The sequence below is a fragment of the Oncorhynchus tshawytscha genome, linkage group LG12 (assembly GCF_018296145.1).
Source record: "Oncorhynchus tshawytscha isolate Ot180627B linkage group LG12, Otsh_v2.0, whole genome shotgun sequence".
NCBI classification, from domain to species: domain Eukaryota; kingdom Metazoa; phylum Chordata; class Actinopteri; order Salmoniformes; family Salmonidae; genus Oncorhynchus; species Oncorhynchus tshawytscha.
This window is the reverse complement of record NC_056440.1, coordinates 19887237-19898090: the sequence shown is the minus strand read 5'-3', so window position 1 is coordinate 19898090 and position 10854 is coordinate 19887237. Positions and strand designations below refer to the sequence as shown.

At 41.1% G+C, this 10854-nt stretch overlaps 1 protein-coding gene across 5 annotated transcripts in view; it reads left to right on the top strand.

The window, feature by feature from the left end:
* Nucleotides 1-4130: 4130 nt before the first annotated feature.
* Nucleotides 4131-10854, top strand: part of LOC112262665 (serine/threonine-protein phosphatase 2B catalytic subunit gamma isoform-like) — a 46827-nt gene continuing 40103 nt past the window's right edge. For 3 of the 5 annotated variants that reach the window (XM_024438341.2, XM_024438340.2, XM_024438338.2), the window contains exon 1: nt 4131-4839. In XM_024438341.2, coding sequence (XP_024294109.1) covers nt 4770-4839 — 70 coding nt within the window. In that variant the 5' untranslated portion in view covers nt 4131-4769. The remainder of the gene's footprint in view (nt 4840-10854) is intronic. The other 2 variants (XM_024438342.2, XM_024438339.2) reach the window with 1 other exon arrangement.

Below are 10854 nucleotides of genomic sequence, written 5' to 3'. Positions count from 1 at the left end.
AAACAGAGACCATACTGTGCTGTTTTTAAAACTTATTTCCCAGGTATATCTGCACAAACCTGTATCCATTATATTCTGACTTACTGACTTATTTCCATAGGGTACTTAGAAATGTTGAGACTTCTTCTTAAATTAATTAATATATATTTAGAGTACTAATGTCTTGCTGGATGCTTATTTTTGCCAGGAAGGAGTGGACAGACATTTTTATAGAAATTGTGAGGTGGGTGCATCGCTTTTCCAGCACAGGGATTTGTCAAAGGATTGCATGGATCGCATGCTCAATCCAATAGGGAGGTCAGTTGGTCTCTGTCGCTCAGGGCAGATATGTGCAAACATGCACTGATAAGGGTGGGTGGGGCTCTTGTCACAAACACACTGAAACCTGGGCCTCTTGCTCTGGCCTACTGAAGGATCTGTCCATGGCCATATACATTTTCCTTAACTATATTTTAGTCACTTATCTAATAAGCATATTTTATGCTCGAAAGTTGAGACATTTGTTTGCCTTTTACCTTTTTTTTGTCTTATCCTTCATCACTCCTTTCATCATTGAATTAACTTTTTATCTTGATTTTACTTGGGTACATGTTCTAAAGCTTATCATTCTTGATGTTTTAAGTCATTGCTGTTGAAACAAGATTTAGTCTATATATCTTAATCTGTGATATAACCATATAGTCCACGTAAAATCAAGCATATAACTGAGCCAGTCATCCACAGTTGTGTGAGCAGTAGCACCCTCTGTATGTAGACAATGTTTGTGTTGGGCTCTAAAGATTCGATTCGGATCATATTGACTGAACACCAAAGATCCCATGTCATCTCAACGTCTCTGAAGTTGTTTATAGAGTAACCGTTGTGTAAAAGTACTATTTTCATACCTTCCTACACTGTTAGGTTTATACCCATATGGCAGTAGTTTGAAGTGTGCACATTTTAACGTTTGTAGCCTATTGTTTCTTCACACCAGACACCATATTCAGGAAATGGAGTGTGGATCAAACATAATTTAGTACCCATCTAAAATGTCTCTTGCACCATTTTTATTACAAATACTTATCCTGAAGGAGTCACATCCTAAAACAGTGGTTGGTTACCTTGTCCTAAATGCTGCAGTTGTGCATTGTTAAAGAGCCACTGAGTGCCTACACTGGACTGATTATGGAGAATCCTACTGCTCTATACTCGATCTGTGAACACTGACCATGCTTGACTGCTCTGCTGCTCTGGATCCCCCTAGCCGAAGAACGTACATGTATAGTATGTTCCTAGCCCTTTGCTAACCCTACCATCAATGTTTTACTTCCCCTTGGCTGTGCCCCAGTTCAGTTCTCCAACTAATGTGATGGTTATGCATGCCTGGGGGAAAGAAAGGCTTGAGTCTGTCTGCCTGTCAGGATTCAACTCTCCTAACTGGTGCTATGGGGCTGGTGCCACCGCTTCAGTTTGCTTCTGAATTTGTGCTTGAGAGGTATGTCTTCAGGGACTGTACCTAATGCTTGTGTGGTACTTGTACATCTTCTTTATACCATCAATAGAAGGTGGTTTGCTTGCCCTGAGGTATGTAACCACTATTTCTGTTCTTATGCATATCTATGTTTCACCAACACAATGGGACTGTCTAGTAACAAACAAATGCATATTTTTGATAAATGGTCCAAAAATCGGAGCAATAAGTTTGCCTGTGATTTATTATATACCCATTTGGTTTGATGAACTTGCATTTCAAACTTAAACTGTTAAACTCTGAAATTAATAATTGATTTCCTCTGCTGTAGTTAGCTGTTTGTCTGTAACTGGCATAATTCAGCTGTTTGGGCTACTTTAAAATAGACATTTGTAGTACTCATTTTCATACATTGTTTGCTATGTTATGTAATGTTGTAGGTCTTTTAGATTTTAAGATTGTAGAGGTGGTTGGTGGAATTATAAAACTATTTTTAAGGATGGTGAATCAATCGTGTTTTTATTTTATTTTAAATGTATTTGTTGTCTTTTGAGTGTCATCACACCAAATCACAAAGCTTGATCTGTAAGTTTAATGTAGGTTGTTAGGGAGTAGAGCTGGTACAGTTGGCCATTTCAACTTAATTCAGAATACTTAGAAAGGTTATATTCCAAAATGTGAGGTTAACAATGACATCTGAGCTTGGAATGAACTGTCAATGGAGTTGATCTCCCTCTACGGCCTAGGCCTCAGTCCTATTCCTTTTTATAGGGCTCTAAATTTGACCAGGACCCATAAGGCTCTGTTTACAAGTAGTGCACTATGTAGGAAATAGGGTACCATTAGGAACATATCCACGCTTACCTACTGTCTCACTGTTAATATATTTCGCTGTGAAGATGTATACATTGTCACATCTTGATTATGTTAAATTTTATAATGAACATTGGAGTTAAATTATGTTTTTTTTTTAATGAATCCTAATTACAATACAATAGCTACTCTTGATGGTAAACTCAAGCTGCGGGGTATATTGAAACAAGACTGCCATCTAGTGTTTATTTACTGACATTGCCATGAATTATAATTACTATATGATGTTCCTTGCACAACAGGGGAGAGGCTCAATTGCATCCTCTCACGTCCTCTCTCGATTCCTTCTCAAAACCCATTGGAGGAGGTCAGAGAGGTGGGACCTCTGGATGAGAAAGCCAATGGGTTTTGAGAATGAGACGGAAGCACAGAGCATGTAATTAAGATTCTCTGTGTGTGTGTGTGTGTGTGTGTGAGTGTGATATCTCTGGGAGAATATTTAGCTATGGTCTAAAAATGAACATATTCAGACTTTTCCTAATCTAAACAGAAATCTGAAGTGTATGGATAATGATATGACAGGTTGGCTGCCTGTTTGGTGTGTCCAATAGGTGTGCATTCAATACAAAAAAATGTTAACAATCAATGTCAATGAAACCGGACACTCTACTTAGGAACTATCTACACTGCTTTGAATTCATTGTCGACTTCTCATTTATGATGAAACTAATTTAGCTTTGGCAAATTCTCTCCAGTGTTAAACCCTTTCTGATACAGCCAAAACATTGTAGATTTTGAATGCACCCAAGTGACGTGCAGATGTATGCATTACGTTATCATAGCTACATCATTCCCGGGTCAGGGTACAGAACAAAAAAACACATTTTTGGAGGAATGGCAACAGAACCAGCAACGAAAGTCATCTCTAGTGTTCTGGAACAGAACTGTTATTTTAAAATCTTGAGAACCGGTTAATAATGTTATTTTTTCGTTCTGAAAATATACTTGTTTACAGTGGTGTAAAGTACTTACGTCAAAATACTTTGAAGTACTACTTAAGTTCTCTTTTTGGGGTATCTGTATTTTACTATTTATATTTTCGACAACTTTTACTAAACTACATTCCTAAAGAAAATGTACTTTTTACTCCATACATTTTCCCTGACACCCAAAAGTCCTCTTTACATTTTGAATGCTTAGCAGGACATGAAAATGGTTCAATTCACACACTTATTAAGAGAACATCCCTGGTCTGGCGGACTCACTAAACACAAATGCTTAATTTGTAAATTATGTCTGAATTTGGAGTGTGCCCTTGGCTATCTGTTAATTTTACAAAAACATGAAAATTGTGCCATCTGGTTTGCTTAATATAAGGAATGTGAAATGCTTCATACTTTTACTTTTGATACTCAAGTATATTTTATCAATTACATTTACTTTTGATATTTAAGTATATTTAAAGCCAAATACTTTTAGACTTAAGTAGACTTTTACTGTGTGATGTTTACTTGAATCATTTTCTACTAAGGTATCTGTTACTCATGTATGACAATTGGGTACTTTTTACACCACTACTCCCAGGATGCCAGCCTGGTTTAGGATCAGATAGGGCAACGTAGTGGCGAGGTTTTAATGGGTGTAGGGGTTAGTTGGTAGGGCAATTTTCCTCCCTTTTGTCTGTCCTTTTCCCCTTCCCTTTTTGTGTCACAAAGTGTAATGAATTCATACTCCCGAACAGTAGGTGGAAACACGGCCAGACAAAATCAATTAATTAATAGGGAGGTCGTGACCGGTATCACACGCCAGTACAGTAGGTGTCAGTGTATGCATTTCTCGATTGCGATCAGCCAACAAATTTAAAGAAGAAGAAGAAGGCGCACCGATTTGACAAAAATGGTCTGCTCGAACGCGCCCTGTCTGTGGGCTGTCAGATTAGCTCGAGTTTAATCCGTTGGGTTATGATCAGAACGCTAGTTATACCTGGGACAGGGTTCAATAACCACGAGGAAACGCAGGTTTGAAGGCGATAGATTTTATGAATGAGTAGCTAACCTAAGTAATCCAAGCCATTTGATGAGATGTCTGAATAACGTTAGCATTCAAATGGCTTGATAGCTAGTGATTTGTCAATCTGATAGACATTTAACGTTAGTTAGCCAGCTAACAGTTAGTTAGCTAGTTTGCTCTTAAACTCTTAAAAAAGTAGAAAATCGGATTTTCTACAAAATATTAAATCATTTTGATACGCGGAACAAGCAGTCCCGGTTTTGATGGTCCACTTCAGTTTGTGACATTTTGACACGGACTAGCTAGCTAGCTCGTTAGCAATCGAGCATAGCTAGCTAACTACTGTAGCTAATTAAATCAGAATTGTCGGAAATAAAGCCAGTCTCTCTTCAGTCTCAACATACGTCAAAACCGTGTAAGCAGCTAGCTTGTGCTAGAGGCTAGCTAGCTAGGTCATCGAGCTTGGTCCTGAATCTTGAGGTAAGGCGAAACAATCATGTCTGGGAAAGACAAAGACAAGGAGAAAGCCGGAGAAAAACAATCTACAACTGAGCGGCTCGTAAAAGGTGAGTTGACTTTGCAGAAGCTAGCTAGTTAGACTTCAATTTAACAGTCCATGGGTTAGACAGTTGGCTAGCTAACGTTAGACCACAATAAACTGCAAGAACAGCATGCTAGTAAACTATATTGAACGAACAAATTGTATCTGCTTGGCTGCAGTAGATAGGTAGTTTGGCTAGTTAGTTCTGTCATAATGTTAACGTTACATTTCGTTAGGACACACAGTTTGTAACTAGCTATATATATTTAGCTTGGCTCACTCAACAGCTATAGCTAGGTAGTCAATAGGCACGACATATACAGAATGGACAGAGAGACAATTAATGTTACTCGCAATCAAAAAAATTTAGTTTGTTAAATTGTTGTCTAGCTAACTAGCTACTCAAATGTGTTTTCTAATGTGTATAACCAGGGGTGTAGACGGCCTAATCTAAAAAACCAAAATGCTTGTTTTTTTGTGACAGTCACCAATATCTCTGTGATGGGTTTACACTTGTGGTGGTAATTGTTAGGACCGGGTTTATAGCAGCCCTGCCATGAAGCTTGGCTGTGAACTGGACTCAGGGGGCCCCTTTGAAGTTGGCTCTAAATCAGGGTTATTTAAACTCAGATTGACACCCAAAATGTGAAATTGACCGTGGTCCTGTGACCTAAATTGTTTTCCAACGACCCAAATTAATAATAAATGGTGTGTGATTATAAATGTATTCTCATCACTCATGACCCACCTCTCACATTGACAGGGCCCACTTTGGGTCCTGACCCAAAGTTTAAGAAACTACTTTAAATCACCTGGACATAGCTTTGTGGTTGCAGACAGACACCTTCTCCCATGTCTACTGACTGTCTGTTGTCAAGGAACGTGATGCAGGGTGTCATCATTAGGCAGGTTTCAGTGGGGCGGTCTTGATAGGCCTGTAAGTTCTCATGAGGAATTGAGTGACTGTGTGCAGTGTGTCACACAAGCGCGACTGAGTGAGTGAGTGCGTGCCGTGAGAGGTTTGCTATTGCTGTGATTAGGCTGGCAAGGGGGATTCCTGCACTCTGCTGTTGTGGCTCCCTGGGCAGGCAGAACCTCGTTAGCACAGCCTGGCCTGAACCGGTCTCTTCAGCCGAACCCGAGCCAGCTCCCGGGGAGACCCCCTCTATCAACCCAGCGCTACCGACCCTTTCGGGGGGAGAGTGCTGGGCCTGCAGCAAGGGAATGCCCTGTCAGGGGATTGCAATTTGTACGCATGTCTGTCAGTAGGGAGAGGGTGAGTTAATTGCGGAAAGAATCTCCCCAGTGACGTGTACAACATGGTCTAGCTACCACAGGGCGTGAGAGAGTAGCGGGAGGGAGGAAGAGTGGAAGAAAAGTTGGTTTGTTCATACAGCCAGCCAGAAGCAGTGGGGGTCCCAACCTGGCAGTTTAACTGTACCAAGGCTCAGGAGAGACTTGGTGAGTAGGATGATACTGCTACTCCTCTGCTAGTGGTACTATCCACACGATTGATCTCACTCACTGCTAGATATGAAACTGACACTTTGGATAGCCTACATTATTGAAGAGATGGGATGCTGTGCAAGTGCTCTACTTGTACCACAATTGTAGCCCAGATGGAAAAGAGGAGATATTCATAATTCCTTCTTTATTGGTGAGTTCATATTTCACACTCCACTTCATTCGTGTGATTTATGGGGAGCCTCAAATCAATCATTTGGTATGGTAATTAAAAACTGAGTGTAGCCTTGGCAGGTGTTCCTGTCTGAATGGGAGCGGCCCAGTTGGGTCCTGTGCAGTGCAGAGTATGTGATGTCACTGACTAAGTGCCAGAGATGACCACAACTGTGTAATTCATTCATTTGGTAAAGTAAAGGCATTCAGTGATTAGGGCAATTTGAATGGGAGGGACCTTCCCACAGTGCCCTGTGCCACATCCACTGCCCTGATTCTGTAGCCTAATCATTCAGTGTGCCATTACCCCCTTTTGTGAGTATTTGATTATATAATAGACAGACCAAATCTGAAACAAGTTTATCAGAATTCAGTATTTCCACTATATGCATTTAGCAGCAGTGCACCGCGGCTGCTAAATCATTGCTGCCACAATTATTTTTTGTTGGTCTTGTAGATGTATTGGTATTCCACAGGAAGATCCCATCCCCCACAACTGCCGCTGCGGCTGGAAAAAAATAATATTAAAAAATCCTAAGGGAAACACTGAGAATGAAATAAATATTGTTTGTTTGGTTAAGATGTAGGCCTACTTCATTAGATTCAAGACTTGTTTGTTATGAAGCAGAGGCTATTGAACATCCATGTTAATTAGTAAATCTGAAGGAAAGATGAATTTACGGTGTACTGTTAGGGTTGGGTGGTGTCCAGATTTTCGTACTGTCATACAGTTTCTGTACCATACCAGGGTATATGGTATTACCGGAAGTGCACAGTAGGGGCGCTATACCCCCTTCCCCCCCAAATACAAAATATGTATTTATTTTTTTACTCGCATAACAATTTGGGCAACAGTGATCTTGATCCAGGAGGGGATTGATTGTCTCTGATCTAACCAAGAAAGTTGATCTTGACATCTAACCACTTAGTTAGCAAACCAAATGCATAGCTGGAACCCTGAGCTGGATATCATTTATTTGACATCTTAGAATTCTTATAGTTATAACCAGTGGCGTACCACGCAGCTCCCGCAATGTGTAATTTAACGCTATTGAAAATGATATCCTGGTATAAACTGTATATTGCCCAAGCCTAGTGTATGTCTATCCTAACCTATCATTTTGTTCCCAAACTTCTGGTCCTCCTGACCAGTATCAGTTTGACTTTCACCACTACTGCAGACAGAGATCATGCGCAGGTGACCCTAGAATACATGACTGATCTATGTGACGTGTGATCCAACTGCCTTGTTCCAGTTAGTTTCACTGAGATGGTGGTGTTGATCCCTATACCTGGCCAATAGGCCTAGCCCTTGACATATGGTCGCCGCTGCCTGCCTTTGCCCCTCACTGAGTCTCCATCCATCCATATTTTCTTGGATCCTTGGGGCCAGGATCTTGCCTCCAGTGGGGCTAGCTTGCTAGGCTACCAAATACACAGACTCTGACCCTGTAATAATAGGCTAATAGAGGCTTTTCCCTAATCTCTTCTTAACGCTCGTACCCAGCTTACAGTTCCTTTCGCGGCCTGCCTCGTAGGCCCAGGAGCGCTTACATTTATTTATACCACACTTGTCAGAGCATGACAGCTTGTCCTGATCATAGGGTGAGTTGGAGTTCACTGTGTGTACTGCTGTAGCAATCCTACTGCAGACTGGCTGTCCGATTCTATGCCAGCCCATCACATATTCAGCCTGTGCCACACCTGTTCTGTGCTGCACACCAAAACAAGGCTGCATAGTAATATAAGGTTCTGGTCAAAAGTAGTGCGTTAATAGGTTGGACTTGCATTTGACTGATGGTTGCTCCAAAGTAAGGATGCACATTTTGGTAAATTTTTCTGCCCGACTAACTGGCTCTCATTAATGGGTTAACAAACTGTAAAATTTGTTCCAAACAGTAAAATGTGACCAACAGAGCATCATCCACTGAACACAAGTTTTTCATTAAGAGCTTAATTGAAACATGCAACAATGGCAAGCCTTTCGTCTCACAGCCATGAACATGCAACTCCTGTAATGAAGCAGCCAATGTAAAACATTCTTAAAAGGGCACCTGATGCAAGTTGTTCCTTGTGTGACCAATGAAGATCTCAGGTTGAAACTTATAATGTGTGGGGGGGGGGGGTCTAAAGATGGAGCAACTACAATGTGTTGTTATTATGACTATGATTGTGCCTTTGGCTTTTGGACAAATCATGTTGATATGCAAACAGGGTTTGACACACTTTCTTTTTTACCACTTGTCCATTGGACAAGTAGGACATATGTTTTTGTTCTAAAAGCCGAAGTCACTTGTACAAAATAAAGTTTAACACAATTTTTACATTTGACGTAGGGTTGCACATTTTGGGGAATATTCAGAGGTGAAAACTTTCTGTCTGAATATATGAGAATTAACAGAAATATATGCAAATTAATATTAATACCATTTAAATGTAGATGATTTTTGCATTGGATATATTTACCATATCATATGGAGACAAAAATAAACATTTTACCTTATCATAAGTAGACATAATTGCAAATAATTAAATCCTTCCTATAGAAGAAAACAATTTAGTTATGAATTGAACTTTAATTAAATGAGTTGACTCTTCACATGGAATGATTTACTGAAAAACAAAAGGGAATATTGAATGATCCATCGCATCTCCCAAAAACTTTTTCATCATAAGATGATAGTCTAGAAACTAAAGCTTTGGTTGTCTTCCTCTCAGGCTTCCATGCCTTCTCCCTGGACCTCAATGTCCACCTCTTGATCATCAGACTGAGGCCTCATCTTCACTGTCACTTTCCAACATTGTTGAGGATGGCTTGTTGTCAGGCTCAAATGGCCTCAAATTTGCCCGGATGGCAACCAATTTTTCAACCCTTGTATTGGTCAGCCTGTTGTGTGCTTTGGTGTGTGTGTGTGTTCCCAAACAAGGACCAGTTGCACAACAGGGGAAAGAGCCTCAGATCCCGAAGTCCCTTCCACCAGGTGGCTGATGATATGTTGGCCCGACTGCCATATTGCATCTCCATCCCAAAGCCCTTGCTTGGAAGTGTACTTTGCCAGACTGCCAAGAACCTTGCACTCATTCAGACCAAGGTGGCGAGACACGGTAGTGATGACACCATAACCTGGTTGTTCTCTGCACCAGACAGGATGCTCTTGCCAGCATACTTGGGGTCCAACATGTACGCTGCGGTGTGTATGGGCTTCAGGCAGAAGTCTTTACACTTTTTGATGTATTTCAGAACTGCAGTTTCCTCTGCTTGGAGCAACAGTGACGTGGGCAGGGCAGTACAGATTTCTTATTTTACATCTGCAAGCAGAGTCTGAACATCAGACAGTATGGTATTGTCTCCCTCAATATGTGCAATGGCTGTAGCAATAGGTTTTTAGGAGTTTCAGGCTGCTTACCACTCTCTCCCAAAATACATAATCCAGGAGGACCCTCGTGATGGGGCTGTACATATCGGCAGACTGTGATATGGCCATGTCTTGGAGAGACTCCTTCCCCTCCAGGAGATTGTCAAACGTGATGACAACACCACCCCAACGGGTGTTGCTGGGCAACTTCAATGTGGTGCTCTTATTCTTCTCACTTTGCTTGGTGAGGTAGATTGCTGCTAAAACTTGATGACCCTTCACATACCTAACCATTTCCTTGGCTCTCTTGTAGTGTATCTGTTGTTTTTAGTGCCATGATGTCCTTGAGCAGATTCAATGCATGAGCAGCACAGCCAATGGGTGTGATGTGAGGGTAGGACTCCTCCACTTTAGACCAAGCAGCCTTCATGTTCGCAGCATTGTCTGTCACCAGTGCAAATACCTTCTGTGGTCCAAGGTCATTGATGACTGCCTTCAGCTCATCTGCAATGTAGAGACCGGTGTGTCTGTTGTCCCTTGTAGAATACTGGTTGAGGGGTAGAGATGATGTAGTTAATTATTCCACGAACATTCAACTACCCATCAGAGATGATGGCACTAGTCTGTTTTCTCTATGATTTCCTTGACCTTCACTTGAACTCTGCATCCAGAAAATGAGTAGATAAAGCATGTCTGGTTGGAGGGGTGTATGCTGGGCGAAGAACATTCAGAAATCTCTTCCAATACACATTGCCTGTGAGCATCAGAGGTGAACCAGTTGCATACACAGCTCGAGCAAGACATTCATCAGCATTCCTTTGACTACGTTCCTCCATTGACTAAAAAAAAAACCTTCTGATTTCAGGAGGACCATGAGCTGTTGCTGTCGATAAGGTGTCTGATTCATCATTTTCACCTCGAATAGAAGTAGAGGGACTTTTATCAGAGGTTGTGAGCACTGAGGGAACTTTATGCACTTGGCCAGATTCTGCATCTTTGTTGCATTC